This window comes from Mytilus edulis, chromosome 5 (genome assembly GCF_963676685.1).
Source record: "Mytilus edulis chromosome 5, xbMytEdul2.2, whole genome shotgun sequence".
Taxonomy (NCBI): domain Eukaryota; kingdom Metazoa; phylum Mollusca; class Bivalvia; order Mytilida; family Mytilidae; genus Mytilus; species Mytilus edulis.
The window spans coordinates 38,266,040-38,292,864 of record NC_092348.1 but is presented as its reverse complement, the minus strand read 5'-3'; the positions used below and the strand labels follow the sequence as shown (position 1 = coordinate 38,292,864).

The 26,825-nt window shown below is 31.9% G+C and overlaps 1 protein-coding gene across 2 annotated transcripts in view; it reads right to left on the bottom strand.

The window, feature by feature from the left end:
• LOC139523624 (deoxynucleoside triphosphate triphosphohydrolase SAMHD1-like) overlaps positions 1-26,369 on the bottom strand; it is a 47,481-nt gene extending 21,112 nt beyond the window's left edge. Inside the window, exons 1-8 of one of the 2 annotated variants that reach the window (XM_071317789.1) lie at positions 26,271-26,369; positions 13,297-13,980; positions 11,608-11,680; positions 11,017-11,106; positions 5,468-5,767; positions 4,698-4,849; positions 2,144-2,381; positions 1,432-1,498 (exon numbers count right to left, since the gene is read on the bottom strand). In XM_071317789.1, the coding sequence (XP_071173890.1) occupies positions 1,432-1,498; positions 2,144-2,381; positions 4,698-4,849; positions 5,468-5,767; positions 11,017-11,106; positions 11,608-11,680; positions 13,297-13,974 (1,598 nt within the window). In that variant the 5' untranslated portion in view covers positions 13,975-13,980; positions 26,271-26,369. Of the gene's footprint in view, positions 1-1,431; positions 1,499-2,143; positions 2,382-4,697; positions 4,850-5,467; positions 5,768-11,016; positions 11,107-11,607; positions 11,681-13,296; positions 13,981-19,184; positions 19,261-26,270 lie in introns of those variants that run through there. The other variant, XM_071317788.1, reaches the window with a different exon arrangement.
• Between the last annotated feature and the right edge of the window lie 456 nt (positions 26,370-26,825).

Genomic DNA, 26,825 nt, shown 5'->3' with positions numbered 1-26,825 from the left:
GCTCAGAGCAGGCGTCATAAATCGCAGAAAAAAGTAAAATCACAAAATAACTGAAATCCAAGGAAAATTCGGAACGGAAAGTCCGTAATCAAATGGCAAAATAAAATGCTAAAACACAAAATCAATTGAATGGATACAACCGTCGTATTCCTGACTTGGTACAGGCATTTTCCTATGTAGAAAATAGTGGATTGAACCTGGAATATAGCAATCTTTAAAGGGGCACTAGCTGTCAAACTCGTGGTCACCGATTTGACTCAAATTCTCATATTTGATTTATAATAATGTAAAACATTTATCCAAACTAAAGTCTAAAATAAACAGTTTACAGAGCATGGGGTGGATACTATGTAGATTCGTTTCGTGTGTATTTTAGTCCAGACGCCATCTAATTAACTATCGATTTGACCTCAGATGACCATATAAGCGATGTAAACATGAATAAAGATATGAATAGATTAAACCAACACGTGAAATTGTATTTTTAGGTCTGTTTGAGTTTATTTTATAGATTAAAAATATATGTTTCTCATTGTTTTTACCGTATAAGATTGATTTTATATGGATCGAATCAGTAATCAAATGATTTACCGTAGTTTCACCTTCATTATTGACATTCTTTTTCTTTAAATAACCAGTACACGTACAATGCATGTGTTATCAATCTCTAGCAAGGGGTTAAATTGAAATTCACATGAATACGGATTTAATGAGGTCGACTTATTCACTTGCAAGTGAATGAGTAATTATCAATATTTCGTCGCTTAATTTGTCAAAATTGAACCATTTTAGCTGCTAAAAGCGAATTATTATTTCAATATTTAACTTTCACTATTGATTGAACAAATACAATCTTACTTTAGTTTTTTATATATCCTGTAGCTAGTGCCCTTTTAAGCTAGCATTACACCTGTTTCGTAGTCTCGTAAAATACAGACATATTTAAAGACACTAAACAGTTATTGTCTATATATATAATTAGTACGGGCTTGACTGAAATACGCTGTCATAAGGTTTTAGTAAATATTCAGAATATTTTTTTTCTCTTTTTAGAGTTTTAGTTGAACTTGAATTATTAGCCCTCGCACGGACTGTCCAAAATACTTTGGCACAAGCATAATTTTGAATAATACTTGAAATCCAACCGCAAAACTTGACCTTTTGATTATTTTGGTTGGTCTATACGAGCTTATGTACCATATGTATGGTATCTTAAATTTTCATATAACATCCACGCGCTCGATTTGACGGAAAACATCAAAACTACTTAATATATGCATCTGTTTCCATATGAAATTATTTAAAGCCAAAAAATGAAAGTAGAGTAACACCAGAGAAAAGAAATAAAACTGATTGAAAAGAACATGTTTTTAGGTCATTATTTCGATATACATCGAAAAGTACTAGTGATAAGCAAAATAATTTACTTACGTTATGCCCATTTTTTCAAGTCGTTCGTCATCTAACATGTCCAACACGTTTCCAGATATATCTTCCTCTACAAATACATCTACGACATGAACCAAAATATTTCAAATATATGTCAAAAAGTTGAAAATAATGCGTAAAACATTTACGTCAATGAATTATTGCACTTTTTGGGAAGTTAACTCCTTCAAAATGTAACGTTTATCAAACGAAAAATCAATATTGTAAATCATCTCCATGTAACTTTTTTCTGGTTATTTTATTAATGATGATTATCATGCTAGCTTTATTCATCAGCAATAGCATTTGCCGGATTCCAAATTTCGTCTTATCGAATAATTTTCCCCGCTATAATGCGATCAGTACGCATAGTAATCATTGAACGAGCTCCCAGGTATACAATTCTGGCCACAGTTTCATTGGATGTATGCCAGCGGGTTACATTGGCATCACCCTTATTAGCACTGTTCCCTAATCAGATGATAACAACTGGCTGATAAATGGGATCAAGTAATTTCAGTTTTGTAGAAATACATTATCATAATAAGTTTGTATCTAAACAAATAAATCATCAAATTTGTTTTCAAGCCTTCCAAATTAGGTGTTAAACTTTAGTCCTACTTATTCAATTATTTGTGTTTAAAAATTTAACATTGATTTTCATATGGCTCGCGAAAGAGGAGCGAAAGATACCAAAGGGATAGTCAAAGTTTACCTCTGAATACTTGAGCTGCCTCATATAAAGAATGGTCTTCCAATTTCTTGGCTACGTCTTCTTTTGTCAACGATATATACCCCTCTTCTACGAAAAGGTGAGCAGACGTTGAAGGCTGGGTGTCCTCCTCCTTTACAGATTCGCTAATTGAGACTTCAGATTTTTTTCTCTTTGAAGCTGGAACTCCTATGGATTTTGATTTTGATTTTCGTTTTTTGCCCGTCATCCCAATAGACTGCTGAAATGATATATGCAGTCGTTTTACCTTTGTACGTTCAACTATCATAACTCTAGGTACAAACAAACAAGAAAAAGTATTATGGTGTTGCTGGAATTAATCAATTTTTGTATACTGATCACACAAACTGTATTGGCTTTATCTGTTAGTCAAAGCATGCAACTAGACATGAAAATTCATACTCAGTCAAAATGTCAAAATCGGAGATAGGATTCAATAGCTTAAAATAAATAACACACGATGAAACATGTACTAGTCTCTTAAGATCTGATACCGCGAAAACACGGTACTATTATGGTTTGGTGACACCAAATCGTATCAACCAATTGAGCAACTAATTCCTGATGCTGACTATTTTGTTGTTGATATTTCAGTCGGTTTTATAATTACTCTGTTTGGGAAGTTTTTGTGAAGGGGTGACACATTTTTCAAAGTGGTATATAAAGTGTGAACAGGCATGAGTCGTGTCAGCGTAACCTATAAACTGAGATGTCTAAACGCCTTACGATGAACCAAATGGTATACTGATGAGAAATGGAAAGTTGACAATTGGAAAATTGAACTCATCCAATCTACCTTAAAGTCGTCCACCTATGTCAATATCAAGGAAAAGACCTTTATATTAAACAGACCTCCTCCTTCTCGTAGTATCATTAGTATCAAGGTAACATATGAGCTATGCACACTCTTTATATCTGAAAGTGAATTTAATGAATTTACCTGATGATTTTTGCAATCGTCCTCGTTAAGATTTTGTATGAATCCTGCTGTCGACAAATACAACAAGCCGGCAAATAGTGGTGCTCAATGTGTAACGATTGGTATATTGACTGCTTACTTAACCACACTATTATTTTATTTATTATTACTTTATACTGTTTAGTCAGTTTTTGTTATATCTATTTTGACTGACTGTATTTAATATATGCATCCCGTCATACTTTGAACGACAAAATTATTTTATGTCTACCTGTGCGAGTTTCAAACGCGCAATTTTACACTAGTACTCAAAACCCTCCTTCCTTGATGGGTGCATTTTACATAGACAAATGAAATCGTATAATATAATCAAAATGAGGATGTTAATTTGATGTGTGCTTCTTCGTTACATTTGTTGTTTTTATAGTGATTAATATGATAACACAATGTTGACTGCTGTAACCCTATTTTTGACATTTTTAACTATTGTGTCTGTTTGTTTTGTTCAAGCATCGGTGACAATATCATGGAATGTGATACGACTATCCTGTCATACAAGTGAGAGGTTTAGCTAGCTATAAAACCAGGTTCAATCCACCATTTTCTACATTTGATAATGTCTGTACCAAGTCAGGAATATGACAGTTCTTGTCCATTCGTTTTTGATGCGTTTTGTTTTTTGATTTTGCCATGTGATTATGGACTTTCCGAATTGATTTTCCTCTGCGTTCAGTATTTTTGTGATTTTACTTTTTATCAAGACTCATCACTTTTATTGTCGATTAAAAAGTCAAGTATTTAAAAGGATCGTCTTTTGAACATTTGTTGTGGAAATTAGTGTGGTTTTCCATACAGTGAGATAACACAAAAAAAAAGGAACTTGTATCTGTGTTTCCCATATTTGTACAAAAAGCTTTGTTGCATCACAAATTAAAGTCAACGATACAATTGGGCATGGGATATAGTAGTAATGAAACACCTTAAAAAGTTTTAAATTCTGAAAATACAGTAAAATTGGGAGATTGTGATTGCAGATTTTCGAGAAGATCTTTCGAACGTTTAAGATTCCATATCTGATTATTCTGAATATAACTTATCACTTTATTTCACAGGGCCATCTTTTATATAATCTCGTTTTTAAGCAAAACTTTACAACAAAGCGATGGAAAAAAAAAATTAGCAACTGAAGAGGCCAGATTTCTTTTTTGGTCAAGGTTACAGCCAGATTACTATTTCAACAACCCCACCACCACCCCACCCGAAAATCAAATGGTCAATGCCTAAAAGAATCCTTTGCATTTTTTCATTTAAAAGTTATTGATAAGATGGCGCAGTTTTATAGAATTTTTAATTGGTCTCTTGTTTAAAGATAACCGACTAGTATATTCAGTCTTATAAATTTGAAAAATATCTGATAAAAAATGTGTTTTATGTATCAATTGTGATTCACATGGATCATAACGTTGACGCATTGCATGAATTATGATAAATGTTAGTAAGTTAAAAAGGAATCTCAACAACACAACTGAAGCTTGACTTATAATTCACACATTGTCAATGTTCTTTCCGTGCTATTTGGCATTGGATTTTTTTTTCTTCTAACCCTTGACAACATACCTGTTTCGTGGATGTTATTTCAACCGTTGGTTGTAACAAAGATGCACATCGTTTCCAGAACTTATGATTATGATTTAAATACGCATTCACAGTTTGCTTGAGTTGATCACAAGTGATTCCAACAGATCTCTCTTTAGATTTATCTTTGTATGCTAAAAAAATTAATTGTTGTAATTAAAGGTGCATATATATTCGACACATACATTTATGTGTTTGTTTTGTAAAATAAGATCACAGCACTACTGTATCGCTAACCAGCATAGATGAGATCATTGGAAATATACTTATTGAATTCATGGAAACTCTTTTTCGCAAAATCTATAGATGCACGTTAATCCATCTATTGAGATTCGTCAGGATGAATCATTGCTACTTATGAATAAGGCATGACACATGGGAGGTTATTACCGAAGTAAGGGTTCAATCGCCTCCGACACAGTGGACTAAGAATAATTTGGCTTTACTTGTTGTTTCATTTGTAGTCATATAGCTATTTTACTTCTTCGGCTCTTATACATCTTTGGATGTAACATAATCGGCAGTGAGCGTTCGTGATGAAGGAAAATACAGAAAGGCGCTTCTGAGGAATACATTTTACTGGGTTGACAACACTTCTAGTGGTCTATCACTCCCGAAGGGCGAATAGTTGAATCAGCTGAACAGTCGGTAATTCGGTACTACCATGATTTACCTAAACCGAATGCATTAAACTAATAAGTGTTATTTTCAAATTTTGTTTGCACTGAAAATGTCAATACATGTGTTCTTACATCTCCATGGCAATTCAGACACTGCTATACACACGTCGATTGTCATATCTTTTGACGTATCAATCTTGCAAATCTCTGTAAACTTTGCTAAAAATGTTAAGATACTCGTAGCAAATTTCTTTAGATTAAGGACTATATCATACGATACTGATGATTCAATCTGCACAGAGCCTGCATAAACAAACAGTATTTTATGATCCGACAACTCTGTCACATTTTGCATCATCTTCTTTATATGTGCAATAGACATATTGTCCGGATTGTCCAGTGTCCATTTCACGAAGTACTCTGTTTGATCACCTGTAATTAGTACAAGACCAGAATTTAATCCCACGCATGTCACATTTTTTATACAGTTTATAACGTGAGTGCTATATATTTTGGTATATTTGATGCACGTGATGGCATGGCCACTATCTTCAACAGCTACAATCACTTGTTTTATAGAAAAATCGCAAAGAAATAAGTCTATCGTAAACATTGTTGATCATAAGTAGCCTTATTATCAGCATATGACCGACTGAGATGTATCGCTTAGGACTAGGTGATGCAATTTATGATTAGGTCTTTCAGTGTTCTGTTTTTATAATCGTGCTCTGATTATTATTAGGTCTACCCACTTAACAGAAGAAAAAACTTTTGATTTTGTTCTTTTCCCCAATTTTTGATTAAATTTGTTGTCAGTTTTAATAGAAGCGATTTTGAGACTCCTTTTGAGGGGATCTTTGCCCTTTTGTATTTGACATAAATAATATAACCCATAAGTGATAAAAACAAAAGGTATCTTGCTTTGATGTCAATTATACACCAAATGAAATTTCAAATATAAATGGGCCGATGTTCATAGGTCATGTCTTGCGATTAATGAGAAATGGTACATACTGTCTATTCGATCTGATGCAATCTTGTAGTAGTTATTGCCCCATGAAAATAAAATTGTTTAAGTTTATCATTTCATACTACTAGTACAAAAACAAATCATGAGGTCTTTTCAAAGATAAGGTTACATATGACCTTATAATATTATATCAACCACAAATGACAATAGTAATTTTGATTAAGCATGGAGTAACTTCTTCTCTATTATTTTGAAAGTTAATGGGAAAAGGTCATTTTATTGTTTCTTGAACACTTGTTTTTTCAAGTAGTGTTTAGTGATTTCACAAGATATTTCTCCGATGTTTTTCATCTCATATTAAACAGCAATTGTGCTTTTACAACAATTATGTAACCAGATAGCTTGCTTTTAATTACAATATCCTTATAAGAACGACCTGGGACATCTAGTTTACAAGGCAGCACTATAACCGACTGGGCTACTTCTTTATCTAAATTTACTTATAAGTGACTAAGTATCTTCGAATGAAGGAAAGTAATCATTTCACACTTCCATTACTTTAACAGTTATCATACCATTATGACTATTACATACATACCCATTCTAAATGTCCCCTCTTACCACCTATGATTATTTTAGTTGGGCGCCATATATAACCGGAGATCATAATTTATATTGCTAAATAGCTTGTGTTCTCTTGGATTCAAATCAGGGACCTCTATGTTACTTCAAGACAGTACGCTTACCGACTGCAAAACACTTAAGCTCAGTAGGTTCGAGTTCTTCCTTTAACACACAGGTCCCGGGTTTGAGTCACTGTTGGGACAATTTGATTTCTTCATATGAAGCATGCTTTTCGTTTACACTTACCCGTCTATTTTCAGAACGTTATTTTAAAAGTAATCCAGTGACATATAATAGGAGTTATCTAACATTTAAATTGTGTAAATTTTTAACCATCAATCATAATAACCTAGTATATGTATATATTTGAGGTCTATTGATATAATTTAAAAAAAGGGGTAAAGGTCGAAGGTCAAAAGACAATATCCTTATAATTTCAAAACGAACACAATGTAAAAAATATGATAAAATATAACCTAAATGTGCAGCTGTTATTATGTATTCATCTAAAGCAAAAAACAAACAAAAATGCAACCTATCACGGTCCCTCCCTCTATGATTTTTACCATGGATCACAATTCTACTGAATTGAAAATCGTAATCTGTCCCATTTAATCAACTGTAAATCTTTATAATATATAAAGAAACATCTGAAATAGATATTTATATATATTTGGTCCAATTCATTATTTTCTTAAAATACTAGATAATCGTGTTGTAGAATTATACACTATATAGTTTTTAAAAGCTTTGATTGCACAGAAGCTCTTAGCACTGTGTTGAGATGGATGACCTCGACCACATCTTCATCTGATAAATACTCAAATAGACTAACAGTTTGATTTGTGACACGTCTAAATCAAATAATCTTCAGGTTTTTTTTTTTAAATAATACAGAGTATTTCCCCATTCAAATATAACTTGAAATGTACATAATTAAATCAAAAATAAACATCAACATCCGATCTCTTTACATATTAAAAAAAACACACACACACAAAAATATAATACAAATCCCACTTGAGAACGGAAGCCGTAAGGAAACACACCAAAAATTAGAAAATCTTTTTCTTAATTCGGGATCACGATAAAACATCTCCGTTTTTTTTCGAGATCTCGTTAAAAAATATATCGTTATCTAGATAAAACGAAATTGTTTTATCGAGATCTTGGATTATAATATATCGTTATTTTGATTTATTATATCGAAATCTCGGATTATTATATTGTTATATCGGATTATTATATCGTTATCTCGATTTATTATAACGAGATCTCTGATTATTATATCTTTATTTTAATTTATTATATCGATAAAACAAAAACTGGTATATTAGGATCTCGGATTATTACATCGTTATCTCGATTTATTAAAACGATATCTCTAATTTGTGTTCTATTTTCACATTTCCTGACCGTTGTGAGAAAAATATTTCTCCTCGCTAGTGAAATATCTGTTCTCGGCAAATGATTGGTTAAAATTTAATTGTTACGTTAAATTTTCTTGTTTCCTTCTAAATTTTCTTATTGTGACGTCATGAAAAATGCGATCATGGCTGAATCTTTGAAAAGGAAGAATGAATAAAAATCAGAAGAGAAACAGATTCCACTGCTGTTATTTGTGTATTACGATATTTTTCTACTCTTAACAGTTAAATTTTAATTATTTAAAAAGCTCGACAAGCATCGCGCTTTAAATATTAAAATTAAAATTTAACTGTCTCGAGTGGACAAATATCGTACTACACTTGTTGTAGTTGTGGAATCTATATATCTCGGATTATTTAATCGTTATCCGGTTGAATAGATCGCGATCTCGGTAAAAATATATTGTTATCTCGATAAAACGAAACTGTATTTCCGAATTCGTCATTTTGATGTTATCTTACAAATATTCAAATTAATATCAGAAAGAAATATTCAAAGCACTCTTTAAGATTTTTATTTATTTGGTTTCGGAGAATAAACAAATGGATTTCCCTTACAATTTTTAACAGAAATTCCTTGGTTCAATGTATAGACGACCTGAATACCAAAACATGATTATGAATATTAAAATACTCAACGCTATCTTTTTTTATTTTCACGTTACCTTTGTTGATCTTCAACCTATATTTATAGATATAACATGTCCTTTCTACCGCAATGATTAATCGAGGGGTTACGGAGGACATAAATGCCAAAATAAGCGTGAAATTTAAGAAATAGCCAATTTTGAATAATGGAATTGACTGCTGCGACCCTTAAGCCCCTAATAACAGATATACATTATACCTTATTCGAAAGCCTTTTAATAGACGAGCAAAAGGTATAAAGTCAATATGTTACGCAACGCAAATAAGAGGAGTAACGCAGGATAAAAAAATAGAAATACGGGTGAACATTATGAAATAGCTTATTTTGAATAATGGAATGAACTTCTGCGAACCGTCAGCCCCTAATTAAGAAAAAGTTTATACACCAAATGCCTAAAATACGCGTGAAAATTAGGAAATAGCCAATTTTGAATAATGGAATGGATGTTTTGAATAATGGAATGGATAGATTGAATAATGGAATGGATATTTTGAATAATGGAATGGACTGTTGCGACCCTTCAACCCCCTTATTAAAAATATACAAATAAGCTATTTCATAATTTTCACACATATTTCTATTTTTAGGGTCTTCGTTACCCCTTTTCATATGTGTTGTGGGACATATTGACTTTATTATTTGTTCATCTATAAAAAGGCTTTCAAATCAGGTATAATGTATATCTGTAATTAGGGGCTGAAGGGTTGCAGCAGTCTATTCCATTATTCAAAATTGCTTTTTTCATAATCTTCACGCGTATTTTTGCATTTAGGTCCTCCGTTACCCCTCTAATGATCATTACGGCACAATGGTACATCTTATATCTATTGATATGGGATGAAGAACAGCAAAGGTAACGTGAATATAAAAAAGATAACGTTGAGTATGATATATTCATACATATGTTTTGTTCAGGTTGTCCATACATTGAACCGAGGAATTTCTGTTAAAAATAGTTAGGGAAATCCAGTAGTTTATTCTCCGAAACTAAATAAATGAATGAATTTAGGTTAAAAAATTTAAAGAGTGCTTTGATGTTTTTTTTCTGATCATAATTTGATTATTTGTTAGAAAACATCAACATGACGAATTCAGAAATACGGTTTCGTTTAATCGAGATATTTTTATCGAGATCTCGATATATTTTACCGAGTTAACGATTTAACAATCCGAAATCTCGTGTTAATAAATCGAGATAACGATATAATGATCCGAAATATTGATGTAATTAATCGAGATAACGATATAATAAACGATATCTCGATAATATAATTTCGTTTTTATCGAGATAACGACATCATAAATCGAGATAACGTTATAAAAATCCGAGATCTCGAAAAATTAAATCGAGATAACGATATCATAATCCGACGATATAACAATTTCGTTTTATCGAGATACTGTTATATTTTTTATGGAGATCTCGGTAGAATGAAAATGTTTTATCATGATCTCGAATTAGAAAAATATTTTTTTTCAATTTTTTGTGTGTCCCCTAACGGCTTCTGTACTTGAAGGACCTATAAAAACATTTAGAGATTTTCATTTTTGAGGGATGTTAAATAGACAATCCATGTTCTACTTTTCTAGAGAACCCTTTACATGTCTTCACAATGGGATCTAGGTTCTGTTTTTATCATCCACTTGTTCTTAGAGACCCGGTCCCCTATGTTAAATGGCTGATTAAGAGTCTCCGTTCTTTTATCGCTTGTTTCTAGAGACCCGGACCATGTGTTTATTAGATAGACAGCTAACAAACCAACCAAACAATCAACCATAAAATAAACAAATAAATCGATCAATCGCATTTCGAAGGGGGAAAGATCGTTTGCAATTGTTTTATTTTTTTAAATTGCAACATAGATGTTCTTCTTGTTCTATGAAAATTCAATATTAGTGTGTTATATCGTCAATACAAATGTACACTTCACGAAGAATAGTATTAGGGTCGATATAGCAGTATATTCACAAAACTTCCAAACAAACAATGAAAAACATTTACATAGTTTACCTGATTTTTTATTCTTCTTATCTTCATCTCTGTTGCTTGTTCTTGAGGCTATTTGCACATCAACATTCTTAAGCTGGTATATGAGTTGTTCTACAAATATGAATACCACCTAAGTAGACATAATAACCGTAATATACAATGTATGTTTGAAAAATAAATACAGCTGATTTGCGAAATATTATGGAGATATGAATGAGCCGATTTTTATAAATAGTGTAATACATATTAAAGTCAAATAATCTAGATTGTATGTTTTCGCAAATGTTCGTTATTCGACATTGTCCATATTCAAATTCAAAAATAAGTATCAACGAATGAACAATAGTTTGATTTGGTAATGATATAAAACAATGTTCCCGAATCAGATTGAAATATTGCAATGCATATTAAATTGTCTCATATATTTATACTTTTTAATTTTTTTCTAATAAAGGAATTCCTTTTTTTAACATTTCATTTATATTCTAAATCTATGGATATTAAGAACAAGAAGCATCAGACACGAACTTTAATTTTTTGTAAAGTGCAAATCCAAAAATATCATGAATATCATGAATATAAGGGGGTGTTAAAGTGCATAATATCTGTTACCTATCGGATATTTGATTAGTCCACTTTCACCCAGGCTAACGTTTGGTTCATTTTTGAGGACTATTGATAACATCTGTAAAAAAACAGAGCTTTGTTATTCTTTAGATAGTTTTTATACTATGAAATTATATGTTTACAAGAATTTTTCAGATGTAGTATACACAAAACTCTGATTATAAGCAAATGTAACTAATAAGAAGTTACCAATATCCTTCAACTTTACTTTCCGCTATATAGATGATGATCTCTTACTAAATAATCCTGAAATTGGTGACTATGTTGAACTAGAGATAAAGGACACAACAGATACAATGAAGTCGGCCTCATATCTTGAATTACATCTAGAAATTGATAACGAGGGTCAGTTGAAAACAAAACTTTACGACAGAAGAGATGATTTCAGCTTACCAATTGTAAACTTGCCATTTCTTAGTAGCAACATTTCAGCAGCGCCTACATACGGAGTATGTATCTGCCAATTGATACGATATTCCCGTGTTTCTATTTTTCATGATTTCCTAGAAAGAGGGTTGCTGCTCACAAGGAAGCTATAAAAAACAAGAGTTCCAAATGGTGAAGTTGAAATCATCCCTTTCGTAAATTTTACGGATGCCATCATGAGTTGGTAGTATGGAATAACCGTTTCACAGATGATATCGGATATCTTCCTACGACGTAACTACAATTCGTGTTTCTCAGTCTTGTTGCATGTGAACTATTATTTGTCTGTTTGTCTTTTTTATTTTTAGCTATGGCGTTGTCAGTTTATTTTCGATTTATGAGTTTGACTGTTCCTCTGGTATCTTTCGTCCCTCTTTTATGAAACATGTGAAAATGGTTTTCACAATTTGAATAAAGATGCGGAAGATACCATACGGGATTCGGCAACTTTAGTTGTAAATAGACTGACAACTTTATGGCAAAAACTAATCGACAAAAATACCATCAGTTCAACACGATACCTCATAGAAACCAAATGAGTAAGCATACAAACCCCACCAGAAAGACTGGGGTAATCTCGAATACTCTAGAACATAAAATTTAAAACAAAAAAAGGGAAAACCAATATAACGTTAACCAACGTATGATGTGTCCCTTCCTTGAAAAAAGATATTTTCTTCACCTTGGTTAATATTTTTTTATTATGAAAATCTGAGACCTATTGTTTCAATGGTCTGTAAATTTGTAACAAGAAATACTTTTAAAAAGCGTAGACAGTCTTTTTTTTATGAAGCAAAATAATAGTAAACCGCTGTTCAATAGTCATGAATCGATTAAGCGAAAATAAATGCATGTTACAAACTTAAACCGAGTTAAAAACATCAACTATAAGAGAAAAAACAATAGAACAACAGGAAAAAAAACATCGCCAACATACAAATAGACATGAAAAGAAATTGGTTTCTTGTGCAGAATTGTATCATTGCCAATCATACCATATTTTCTCTTGTATTTATATTTAGCAGTTTGTATGTACTTTTTCTGATCTTTGAAATAGTTCGGTATCTAAATCTGATTCATACCAAAATGCCTCGGAAGCCCGGCATTGATTCTGATAAAATTTATGATAAAATTTCAAGGAGCGCTTGAAAAAAATCCAGCAATATTATGTAGTTTTTTGTTTTTTTTTAAATATGTTGCAAAATAGAAAGTTCTCTGTAAAAGGAAATAGATAGTGTTAATTCCTACCTCCTTAATTTCTGCACATGCATCGTTAGCGGCTGTTTTAAATTGGTCAAAAAGATCAGCACTAGCACTAAGATATGTGATTTGTTTTTTTATCCCTTCTTGGTGTGTTACGCATGTCAGTCTGGCAATTTCAAGTGTTGTCTGTTCAAGAATATCCCATTTGGCGTTGAAATCTTCCAAAGATAGTGCATCCCCTCTGCCTATATGTGCAATATCATTTCTTATGTCTTTAATTTTCAAAAAAGGTTGTGGCGTTCCTGGTGGACTAACAGCATTAAAACACGAATTAATGATGGCATAAATAAGGATTATATCAAGCTGTTTCACTTCCATGTCTTCACGCGGCTCAAATTTGCATAAACAGTGCTGTTTCCTTTTCACATGGTTTGTTACTTCCTTGCCAGAGGACATGTAAAGTTTATCAAATTGATATAAACAACCTTTTCTTTCTGGGGGTTTTTGTGCTGCGCCTTTTCCATGTTTACATTGACAACATTTGGTTTTAGGAAAACATTCGTGGTAAATAGCATGTTTTTTATTTTCGTTTTGTAAAAATGTAGACAATTTTTCATTTTTTAAGAATTCCCTCTCAAAATAGATGTGTACTACAAGCATTACAATTTCATCATAAAAGTGTTGCAATCTATCATAAAGTCGTTCCTTTTCCAGTTTCTCCATGGTTATCTGAAATAAAAAAAAATCATCATATAAACCAAACAAAAAACTACTGACCATGTAAAGATAAGTCAGTTCTACGTCAACAGGAAGCATCTTCAAATTGCCTCCTGAATTATATAACGAACAAGTTAGAAAAATATGACTGAGGAAAGTGAGAAAAAAAAACCAAAGTCAGCAAAAAGTAATGGGTCAATATTAATTTCTCACCAATGTTCTAATGTCACTCAAATTCTAACTAAGGCCGTGTTCACACCAAACGCCATGTACTGTAAACATGTTAACAATTAGTTTAATGTAATGTACAATGGTTTCACATTAAATTTGTTCACATCTATACACCTGGTTTAGTTACCTGTGCATAAGCTTTGTTCAAACTTATAAACTATATGTCATTTAAATGTTCATTACATAGAATCGAATTAAAGTTTCTTGGAAAACGTTTCTAGCAGTGATGAAAGCCATATTAATGATTTGTGCTGATTTTAAGGATACTAAAGATATCTCGATTACCAGAGGCGTTTAAATGCATTTTTAAAATGCATGGGGTTCCAAACATTGATTGTCCGAAATAGGGGGTTCCAATCCCCGAAACCCGCCCCCATCTGAATCCGCCACTAATTATGCAATACATCACGTAGGCCACAAACGAAGAAGAAGAATTGAGAAGTGTAGGGTGTTTTAGTAATGCATTTATGAGTGAATCGTTGATTGACCAGTGGCAATTATGTCTGTAAACGTCCAGTCTATTCGGGAAGACATTTTCAAATGAATTATGTGTTGGGCAATGATACTGCTTTGAATCTGAATTAGAGGTTCAGGGAATGACCATGAAAAATATTCTGATTCTAAAATTGATGAAAAAATATTCTGCTCAATGTGGAAAAGAAATTCTGAATCCGGACATTTTCCATAGCTTATAGTGTTAAATTTTGAACAAAATTGTTACATTGATAGCTTTGAAAAACTAAATAAAAATGTTCATGCTATGTGCGAAAAAATTCTGCGTCGAACATAAAAATAATAACCCCCTACCGCATGCATTTTTTTTTATATAACATTCAAATTAATATATATCGAGTTAAGACAAATAAACCGGTAAAAAAACTACACAATAAATTGTTATAAATATCAATTGTATTAAAGACAAACGTGTCTTTTTTAAATATGCATGGTAAAATGCATTTTCAAAATGTCTTGTTTTGTGTACTCTGAACCACACAAGTTCTACATAGACTATCGACTGCATGTCGGCAAAACATGATTTAAACTAGATGTAAACATTGAGTTTTATCAATTAAAACGTAATTTGTTTAGTTAACGTGTGAACTACACTAACACAACACCGAGTTTAGGTTAATGCAAACATGACCTATATGATGACAAACTGTGTAACAAAATTGATCCATTTAAGTCATTTGACCAGCACCCGAAAAAAAACGCTTTTCATTTAAATGCGTTATGTTCAATGAAAAAAAAAACCAACAGAAATGTATATTATCAAAAGTTATATATAAATCGATTTAGGTTGAGAGACTGGCTTAACTAGAATCCACTTTTAAATCAATTTTGATCTGAAACGGTTATTTTATTGCAATATACCCTTAAAAGAATGAACAATGAATTATAAAGTAATTTTTAGTCTTTCTATCAATTTTAGAAATATCCACCGTAGTACTGTTTAAAATTTACCAACATCCAATTACAATAGTGTAAGTATGTGATATTTTTATTCAAACATCAACATCACGCTATACTGTCTGAAAAGGTACCGAATAGTACTGAATTTACTGCAATCGTATTGCCTGAATGGTACTGAGTTTACAGCAGTGGATAAGCCTGTAAGTATTTGTGGTCATCTCAGGATACCTCCAATAAACTTCAATAAACTTCAACTACCACTAACACATTAATATTGCCTTGATTGTCCAACTCATAATATTATTGGATGATCGTTAAGTTTTTTATTCTGGTTGATAAAATATTTTGATAATACTAGTATCACAAGATTTTTATTTGCGGCTCCATATTACAATTGGCTGCACAGTGTTTGGACAATAAACATAACCAGGCAAAAATGCTCAAATTTTACATCTTTTCAATGCATTTGTTGATAAATTTTCAAAAGAGCTACAGCGTACTAAGTTTCGGAATTTTTATAAATTTCGCAGACATACATATTTCAAAAATAAATCACATGGGTTCGTTTGTCGATTTCTATAGAAGTTATAAGCCAAGGTGTCTTCTCATGATTGTTAATGTTGCCATCTAAATTTATAAAGCTGTATTTTCCTTTCTACAACCAACCAAATTAAAGCTAGCTCCATATAATGGTTAGAATTACCTATATTGAGTGCATTATTTAAATGCCAGCAGGTATCTGATATAACTATTTTAATTGATTATGAAGTCTTCTATGACTTAAAATAGATGTTTTTCAATTAACGCAAACAAAAAGATTACAGTATAATTGACTCGAAAGGTATAATGTTTAATATCTTACCCCAAATGTGTTCAATGCAACCTAGATTTATTCAAATGTTTAAATCTTTTTTCCGCATTTTCCAAGATTGAAAAGTTAAAATTAAGACCCCCGACACCACCACCACAAAAAATAGAAAAAAAACCTAGACAAATAGAATATAACAAACAACAAATAAATAATCAAACAAAGGTTGTACAGAGTACTGAAGGTTGCTAAAATACCCTTATCTACGAATATTAGGGTGTGACAGTTTTCGTATGCCTAGGACTTCAGGTTACCCTTTTGAGAAGGGGCATTCTTTAGGTTTACAATTGGAACAATCATTGTGGGGATGTATAAGTACTTTGCCATTATATATATTAAAAAAAAGAAGAGGTAGGATTGCCAATGAGACATCTCTCCCCAAGAGACCAAATGACACAGAAATACACAACTATAAGTCACCGTTCGGCCTTCAAAAAAGCAAGCCCAATTCGCATAGTCAGCTAAAAAAAGGCCCCGAAATGACAAATGTAAAACAATGAAACGAGAAAAATTACGGCCTAAGACATGTACAAAAAATGAACAAAACACAAATATGAAACACATCAACACAACTAATCACTGAATTACAGGCTCCTTACTTGAAACAGGCACATACATATAGACTATGGCGGAGTTAATCATGTTAGCGGGATTCCAATCTTCCCATAACCTGGGACAGTGATGTAACAGTATAACGTAAGAACAAACTATAAAAATCAGTTGATAAAGGCTTAACTCATCAAATAAATACAAATAGAAATACATCTACAAAAAACACAGAGCAGACGTATTCGGGTTATTGTATATTCAAACAACAAACAGACATTAAGTACTCATCTGAAAGTACTCGCAGTTACCGACAGCTAGTTCAAAACCACTAATAACTACTAATAATTAAAAAAAAAGTATGCTTCTAAGACACGTCCACTCTATTTTTTTTGTTAAATGTATTTCTCTAGTATCCATATGATGAGTTAAGCTTTTCAACAGATTTGTGTTTTTTTGTTCTGATGTTGAAATGTTACACCTCTGTCACAGGTATGGGGAGGATTGGTGCCTTCAACTTGGTTAGACCCGGCCACATTATATATGTGCCTGTCCAAATTCAAGAGCCTATTATTGAGTGGTTGTTGTATTTTGCTGTTTCTAGTATTTGGTTTCGTTTATTGTTTTGCATAGTTTGTTCTTATGTTGTGTCGTTTAACCGCTCTTCCAGGTATGGGAAATGGTTTGGTGCCAACACATAAGTGTAGCAACCCTGCCACATTCTATATATGCATGTCCTATGTCAAAAGCCTATAATTGAAAGGTCTTTTGTTGTCGATGTGTATCATATTTGTTTTTCGTTCATTATTTTGTACATAAATTAGGTCGTTAGTTTTTTCGTTTGAGTTGTTAAAATTAGTCATTTCCTGGCCTTTGTTAGCTGATTATGCGGTATGGGATTTGGTCATTAATGAAGGTCGTACTGTTACCTTCAGATCTTAATTGATATGATTTTTGGTCTCTTGTGGAATGTTATCTTATTGATAATCATACCGCATCTTCTTATTTGTATATACATGAAATATTAGTTTGTTACATTTTTAAAACTGTATGAAAGAAGTATTTTTCATTAATTGATAATCTATTGGCTCCGTTTGGTAGCTAAGAATTGACCTATCGTCATATTATACTTTATTTAAAAAAAAAAGGGAGAATCGATGTAAAATTTAAATAGAAACTCGCATATGTACGCGTCGATTCTAGTTCGTCAAAATGATTACCCAAACACGTCGACACATTTTATCAATCGTGAAATTTGCAACCAAAACTAGTTATATTTTTTGAAAAACAAGTATATCTACTTGCTTATAATGCATTATTTAATGCTCTTTTATTCTTTTTATCACCTAAAATATATAATTTGGTTGGTTGTGAGAACGAATTTTTGAAAATAAGAAAAACGCACTTAAATGACTCACTTAAAATGGGTTTTTTTAAAAGGGCAGACTTTACATTTTCAGAGGTTGAAGACAAATTATCCCAGAGAGCACACATATATTTTGTTTTTCTTTGAACCACTTTTAAAACAGTATTTTTTGCTAAAACAATGAGTGAACGAAAATGTAAAAAATGCAAGTAAGAAATACACATCCACTTTAAACATTTAAAGTAGTAAGAAATTTTTATTTTGTCTTTAAACAACACTCCTATTCTGTTGTTATTTCGCTTGACCCATTTATTTTATGTTTGGCTCTGTAAAATTTGTAATGATGTAATATTGAAGTGTTGCCATTTAAATATTTAAACATACTTACACAAATAACTGCTTAAAAAAGATCAATCTCTATGGTCGACAGTGAGAAGAAAACAGCTTGAATACCCCTAATGTCACTAAACGAATCAAAAAAACTAACGAGAGCGCTTGGTTTTTATAGATAAGATTCTGAATAAAAAAATAGTAACTTTTATTTTAAACTCTGCCTAATACTTCCATGGTCTGACCACGTGCACGTACTACATGCTTATTCATTCAGTATATTTGTCATGTTAATACGTATCATCCTCGGTGGTTTTAGTAAGCCTTGGCATCAATTTAAATATGAGCGTCCGTGTAGATGATTTTTCGAAATTTTTCAATAGTTGTTGTATTAAAAGCAGTAATACTACAGAAGTATATAATTCAAACATTCATATTAAGACAAGTGATCACAGTACTTACGATTGAATAAATATCTCACAACCATTCGCAAAATTTTATAATACAACCCTGCTTGACTGTATGCATTCAACCAGATACTATTCAGTTTTAAATTATTAAATCACAAAGTTATTGTATCTATTATTCCTAAGACACAATTAACTTGTCGTTATTTAACAACAACCTTTTTTTTTCTATTCAATATAGTTTTAAACCTGTGAAATTTATCTGATTTGGACATCTGTCAACGCAAATTATGCAATTATGTTACATTTTGTTTTCCACAGGGTTTTAAAGCTCTTTAAATTTATAACGCATCAGTACATTTTTTGTAAAACTCACCCGTTGTCGGCGTCAATTATTCTGATTTTTTTTTATAAATTCTGTTTTGTTTGTAATTAGCAACGCAATAGTTTCGTATAGTAGAGCTTTGCAACTTGTTAAAAATATAATATCTTGACCGCTATCGAGAGATATACTTTTTTGTTAATAGTTATTAAAGGTACCAGGCTTATAATTTGATACGCCAGACACACGTTTCGTCTATATAATACTCATCAGTAACGCTTAGATCAAAATAGTTATAAAGCCAAAAAAATGTATAAAGCTGAAGAGCATTGAAGACCCAAAAATCCAAAAGGTTGAGCTAAATACGGATAAAATAATCAATGCCTAGGATAAGACTATCATTAGCTTTTCGAATAATGCATACTTTTGCCAACAGCAAATTTATGAATAAAAAATACTATATAATTGATATTCATTTCAACAACGAAGTGTCGATTACTGGGCTGGTGATACCATCGGAAACGAAACGTCCGCCAGCAGTGGCATCGACCCATCAATATGAATAGTTCTCATCAGGATTTTGATTAAGAAATAATTCATGGAAGCCACATATTTGTTGGACATTTACACATAGTCTGGGCCGTGATTTTTGAATTTTATCCTGAGCGTTAGCGAGGGATAAAATTAACGAATATCACGGACTAGGCAATGTGTAAGTTTACAACAAATCAATGGCTTCCAAGAATTATTTCGATTCTAAAAGTCAAATAGCGAGGATTGGAATGCTGTGTGTGCTGCTGTTCTTTTTTACTCCATGTAAGATAAAGCTTAAACTTTCTGATAAATCTGTAGTTAGCATGAATTATTTCGTTAAAAACGGCATGAAAAACTTAACTTTATTCTTGAAATTCTCATTCCGAAGATTTGCAATTTTTAATTTAAGCCCCAGTCCCACTAGACCACGATCGCACCATGCTCACCGCGATCTAAAATAAATTTAGATCGTGGTGAAGTCGCGGTATGAGCGGCATGAAAATGTAAATTTTCCTTGCTTTCACGATGCTACTACGTCCTCTCTATGCTTCTACAAAGATCCCGCTACGATTATAGCGGTCGTAAGAAGACGGCAAGGGCGTGCTAGAATCGTACTATGGTCGTGAACAGCGTGGTATAGTCGTAGTGGAAGCGTAGTTGGGTCGCAGTGAGAAAGTGATGGTCGTAGTGAGGTCGTGATAACGTCGCTCTGTGATCATAGCACAGTCTCTCCGAATAGAATCACGCTTTCGCTACGCTCTCGCTACGATTGCACAGCGACCTTTGCGATCTTACTACGATCTTAGTGCGCTCTCACTACGCTTCTACTACGACCTGATTTCGCCACGACCGCACCACTATTGTTTTGAACATGTTCAAAGTTGGCCACGCTCTTCACGATCTTGAAGACCTCACCACGACCGTGATACGACCTTACTGCGATCTACACGATCGCACTACGATCATCAAAATTTGCATTTTTTTCACAGATCGTAGTGCGATTGTGGCCTAGTGGGACTGGGGTATTACATGTTTTTCCCGTAAGCTACGGTCAAATCCAAAGATGACATTTCGTAACTAAGGAGCCGCCATGTTGACTTTCTGAAATCAGTTAATATACGAATAATGCATTATAATAAAAAATAAAACAACATCTACCCCAAAGAATCATTTTAATGTAATAATATACGAATTTCAATGGTTTATGTAACGGAAAAACCTTCAGCTTTAGCGTTTTCATTTGTATGACGTCATGTTTGTAATGACTTAAAGGCGCCAAAAGCATTGATGAATTTTCGAAATTTTATTTTGATTTGTATATTTCCCCGAACTCTTGTGTATTAATTCTTTTTATAACGCATTTAATAAGAATAAAAGTTCTGTAGTTATTACAATTTCAGTTTTTAAAACAAAAATCGGCAAAGTGTTTGTAAATAGGTTCTGATACATTTGGATTTACGTGAGGGGTATATTGTAACCATCATTATGTATCTCTATGAGTGTGCGCTAAGTATAGGTATATCGAGAATTTTATTCCGGTGTTATTTACAAACCGAAAGAAGCACATCATATTAGAATGAAGCATAGTTAATGCTTTTGCAACATTTGAAAATGTATTAAAATTTAACCAATTAAGAAGAATATTAGTGCAATAACAGTTCATTATTGTTGATATAATATCAAATTATTTCGTTCCATCCTACGTTTTCAAAAGTCAACATGTAAATATGTTTATTGCTTTTTTACGAATTTTCCCTTTGATTTTACTCACTGATAATTTCCTTTCTCAGCACAATATAGTGAGTATAGTGATATGATATAGTGATATGAAATTAAGGGCGAAGGGGCCGTTGTCAATGCAAACATCGATGTTGTCATATGCAATAAAAGCGATAAACAGATTATCATTGATAAAAGATTTTTATCTAAAACAATTCCGCCTAAATATGTTAATAGATATGCATACTTTTTGACTGAATATCATATACATTAATGATGACATCGAATGTATGTCAGCACTCTTTCAACTTTATATATATATATATAGACGTATGTTCTCAATACAACCAAAAAGACTGAAATGATACCGACTTAATTCCTCTGAAAGTACTGGTCATCAATGTATGGCATCGTATATGTGACAAGCTTCTTAATTGCAAAACTCATCATTGGCATGGAATAGAAAAACTATTATAGTATAGACGGAGAACAGAAGCACAGAGCCATGGCGTTCTCACATTGTGATGTAACAAATACTGAAGTAATAAAGGTTGTCTTTCATCGCGGAACCAGAGAGATTTATACCAGTTGACAAACATTTACCTGCCATTTCGTTCCAAAACATACATAGTGTCGATAATGTAATTGTATCTCAAGTTTTTACCTTAGGTTTCAATGGCACAACTTCGTTAAAAGATTAACGATTCACAGAAAAATGCATTTGTTTGTCCGACGTCAGCAACCTGTTGTTAATTAATTGTCTGATGTTTGTTCATCAGTCTTTCTCGTTTCTCGATTTTTAAATAGATAAGATCGTTGGTTACACGAGTTGTTTTTAGGCCCTATATAGCTTTTTGTTCGGTTGAAGTCCTTATTGATACCTATAATTGTTTACTTTTACGAATTGAGACTTGGATGGCACTCATACCACAACTTCCTATATCTTTACATTCGAACAGTAAAACTAAGTCTAAAAAAAGAGGTCTAAGTCCGATATCAGAATAGGTAACAATAAAAAACGACAGTGATATATAAATTAACAAAGGACAAACTAGCAGTAATTTACAAGCCAGCTCCAGACCTAAAATAAACTTATCGAAAGAGTATGTCTTCATCATACGATAATTAAGCACAATCCCTCCCGTAAGGGGTTTATTATCAAACCATCATAAAAAAAATATGAGAAGAACATAACTTGTATCATGCAAACAACTGGTTTAAGAATAAATATGTTTATTTCCGATTCAAAGACCCAATGATTGAGTCAATATTTTTTTACTAAAATGTCAACTGACAACAGTATCGTTCTATATCCTACTGCATGTCTTATTCTTTTTAAAGGTTATGTTCAATTTTTTGAAGTTAGTGTCGACATTTTTGCGCTTTGTATAGAATATTACGCTATGAGATTTGATGTGAAATACCTGAATGTATAAGATGTTTGTATGTTGATTTATAATTACGAATGATGTCATGTACCAATGATTATATAAAGTAAATGTTTTGACTAGTTTTTGATATTGAAAACCCTGGTGTAATAATTTTTCAGTTATACCGAGATTTCTGTCGTTTAAATCAAATACGTTGTTACATACATGAGCGAATCGAACAAGTTTAGACAAATACACACCACAAGATGATGACAAGTGAACGTCACAATCTAAAAATGGATAAGTAACAATAGGAAATGACAAATGATCTCTTGTATCATAAGGTTTGGTATTTAACTTCATATTCCTGACTTGGTACAGACATTTCCTTATGTAGAAAATGGTGAATTGAACCTGGTTGTATAGCTAGCTAAAGCTCTCACTTGTATGACTATGACAATCGCATCAATTTCCATTATATTGATAACGATGCATGAACAAAACAAACAGACATAATACCGTATAGCGGGTTATTTTCGAGGGGTGTTAATTTTTGCTTATTTTCGCGGATAGAACAAATCGCCAAAATAAATTCCGCCTATTTAAAAGTGCACATGCAAAAGTATAGATATAAACATTGAATGCCCCTAAATAATAACCGCCAAAATATTTCTTATACCTTATTTAAAGAAAAATGTGAAATTTTACACCCGCGAAAATAACCCGCTATACGGTAGGTAAAAATGTCAAAAAGTCAGCAGTCAACATTGTGTTATGATCTTAATCACTAAAAACACCCCCCCCCCCCCTAAAAAAAAAATATGTAAGAAAGAAGCACACAATGGCATATAGAATAAGCAAATTAGCAAAAATTAAAGACAATAGACATTTTAGTAATGGAACAATGACTTAAAGACATTAAAAAGCTATTTTTTTAGTTGTGTGGTGGAAGCCAGTATATAGTTATACCTTTCGCATTGTATTTGGTTCTACTTGTAAATAGGTAGCTCAAAACTTATGTTATAGGTGTCATTTTTCGAAAATTGAGCCAGTTGGAATGTTGATAAATTGGTCAACCTGGTTTTATAGAAACCTTCCACCTGAATAGGAGTTTTATTTTCAATACGTTATGTTGACAAAATTTTATGAGCATATCATTGGAATTTGACTTAAAAAAGGTATATTGAGGAAAATTTCATTCAATCGTAAAACTCGTCGCCAGGAATAGACATCATACATGTATTCTTTAAAGTCCGAGTTTTTATGACCGTTTGTTGAAGGAATAAGATAAATTTCCAGAGAGACATTTTTCTTAAAAATAAATTCTTAATTTGTCATATACCAAGTTAGGAATACGGCAGTAGTTATAAAAAAGATTGTTTCTATGTATGTTGCATTGGAGTGTGTTTTTGTTGCACTTCAGTGTTTCTGTTATTCCGTTTTCCTCTTATAGTTGATGTGTTTCCCTTTGTTTTGTTTGTAACCAGATTTTTTTTCTCTCAATCAATTTATGACTTTTGATCAGTAGTATACTAATGTTGTCTTTATTTCTAAAAGCTTACTTTCTATATTTATATAGAATTTCACCACTATAAAGTATTAAACTGACTTTTGAATATCAATTGAAATCATTAAATATTGTCAACAGATATTTAAAAGAGTATAAGTGTATATAAGCACATGTATACTCATTCAACCTATAATATATCAGAATAGGAACAAAAACGGTGTTATTAATAATAGAAGTAGTATGGCCTCAATATCCTTCTAGAATTTTGTGACAATAATACTAATAATATAAAATAATTTTTGTTCGTGAATTATTATGTTAAATGTTCATTGTCCATTACATAAGAGACATTGATTTTGAATTATCTCTATGGTTATCTTTTCACAAAATGTGAACCGCAGGACATAGACCTAAGAACAGAATTTCGATTGCTTACGGAACAAAAATATGTGGTCCTAATCACAATTCTCAAAAACATTATTGTGTCTTACTTCAAAAGTATGATTTTTTTACACACGTACATGTAGTTATTATGCAAGTTAATTTATTTAAGATAATTTCCTGATAAAACAACTCTTACGATCAGGAAATGTTTTTGATAGATAATGATATGAAAGTAAAAAATCAAAATGTCCGTTATTTTAGATGATTATCTATAATTTTTACGTATCTACTTATTAATGAAGTCTATATTCATACTCAGCTGGTTAAACTCATTGTATGTGATGTTTTTTTTTCTCTTTCAAATTGGTAAATGTTTACTTATTATGGTGGTGTTGCGAAGTCGCGTCTGTATCGGTCACATGAGCTCCAATTAGAGGCGGGATATATTTAAATTGTGTTCACTTAGTAGCACTTTTGATATGTTATTCTTCACCTATGTGGACTTGTATTAACTGAGAAATAAAATAACACTAAATAAATCTATATATAAGTATTACAATGTATTGCAAACTGGCCAATTTTTTTTGCAAAGTATGATAATATAGTTACACTTAAATGCATCATGCTCTAACTGTTTTGGAATTATATATCGTTTTGTTGTTTTGACAAATTCGGTTTATTCAGTTAAAAAGTTATATTATAATAATTTTTGCCAAGGTATGACGCCACTGTCATTTTTTCAAAGGAACTGAAATGCAATCATATTATAATAAGAATCAGACTTTCACAAATTCTTACTCCAGTTATCCTTTTCCTGACCTGTTGATTATTTTCAGTTTATGAATGTGTTATCCGTTCGATCTTAGTTAGTTAATTGGTAAAAATATTCCAGTTCATTCAAAAAGAGGGATTAAGATTGTCTTTATATCGTCCAAAAAATCATTAGAGAAACAGATTCGATCACCAAATATCTTGCAACACGATGTTTATACATCCAAACAGTCAAATTTTAAATATTTAAAACGCGCGGCGAGCTTTGCATTTTAGATTTGAGAATTTAACCGTATTGAGTGTATAAATATCATATCACACTCGATGCAGTGGTAGAACCTATATTTCATTAATTGGTCTCCTTTTATGACGTCATAAATATACACATAAAAACGAAATTGTTCAACATATCTTAACTTATATTTTCATATAATTTTACTCACAGTTAAAGAAATAAGATTTTTAGGGCCGAATCTATGAATGAGTGAACCAACAAAAAGCATTTTGTAGAATCTTGATATAAATGCTTACCTTCAAAGACAATACCTAAGACGTTGTTGGAGTAAAGTCTGGTATTCGGTACGTAATACGGAAATATACACAAATAACTTAAATATAACACATTGAAAACTAGATATGATTCATATAATCTTTTTTACGTCCTGGTCTTTATCAACATGTTTATCTCCGGTTGTTACTGAGAAATAAAATCAATGTGTTTGTTTTTACAGGATAACTTCCTCATCATGCAAATAGCATTTCAAAGTAAAATGCACCAAAACAAATATTTATTTTCAAAGATAAGACCAACCACGATCAACTTTAAAGCAAGGACCGACGCTCATTATAAACTCATAAAAAATACCAGGATTGAAATTTGTATTTGCGCCAGATGCGCGTTTTCTCTACGAAAGACTCATCAGTGACGCTCGAATAAACCCACAATTATTTAGAAGAAAAATGAACAAGTTAGCAAGTATTGGGTTAGTTATAGATCAATGTTGAACTCATTCCACTGTCTACTGGAAGAAGATTTTACGGGTCAATCAATATCTTAGTGACTAAGGTTAAAATACAGTATATTGT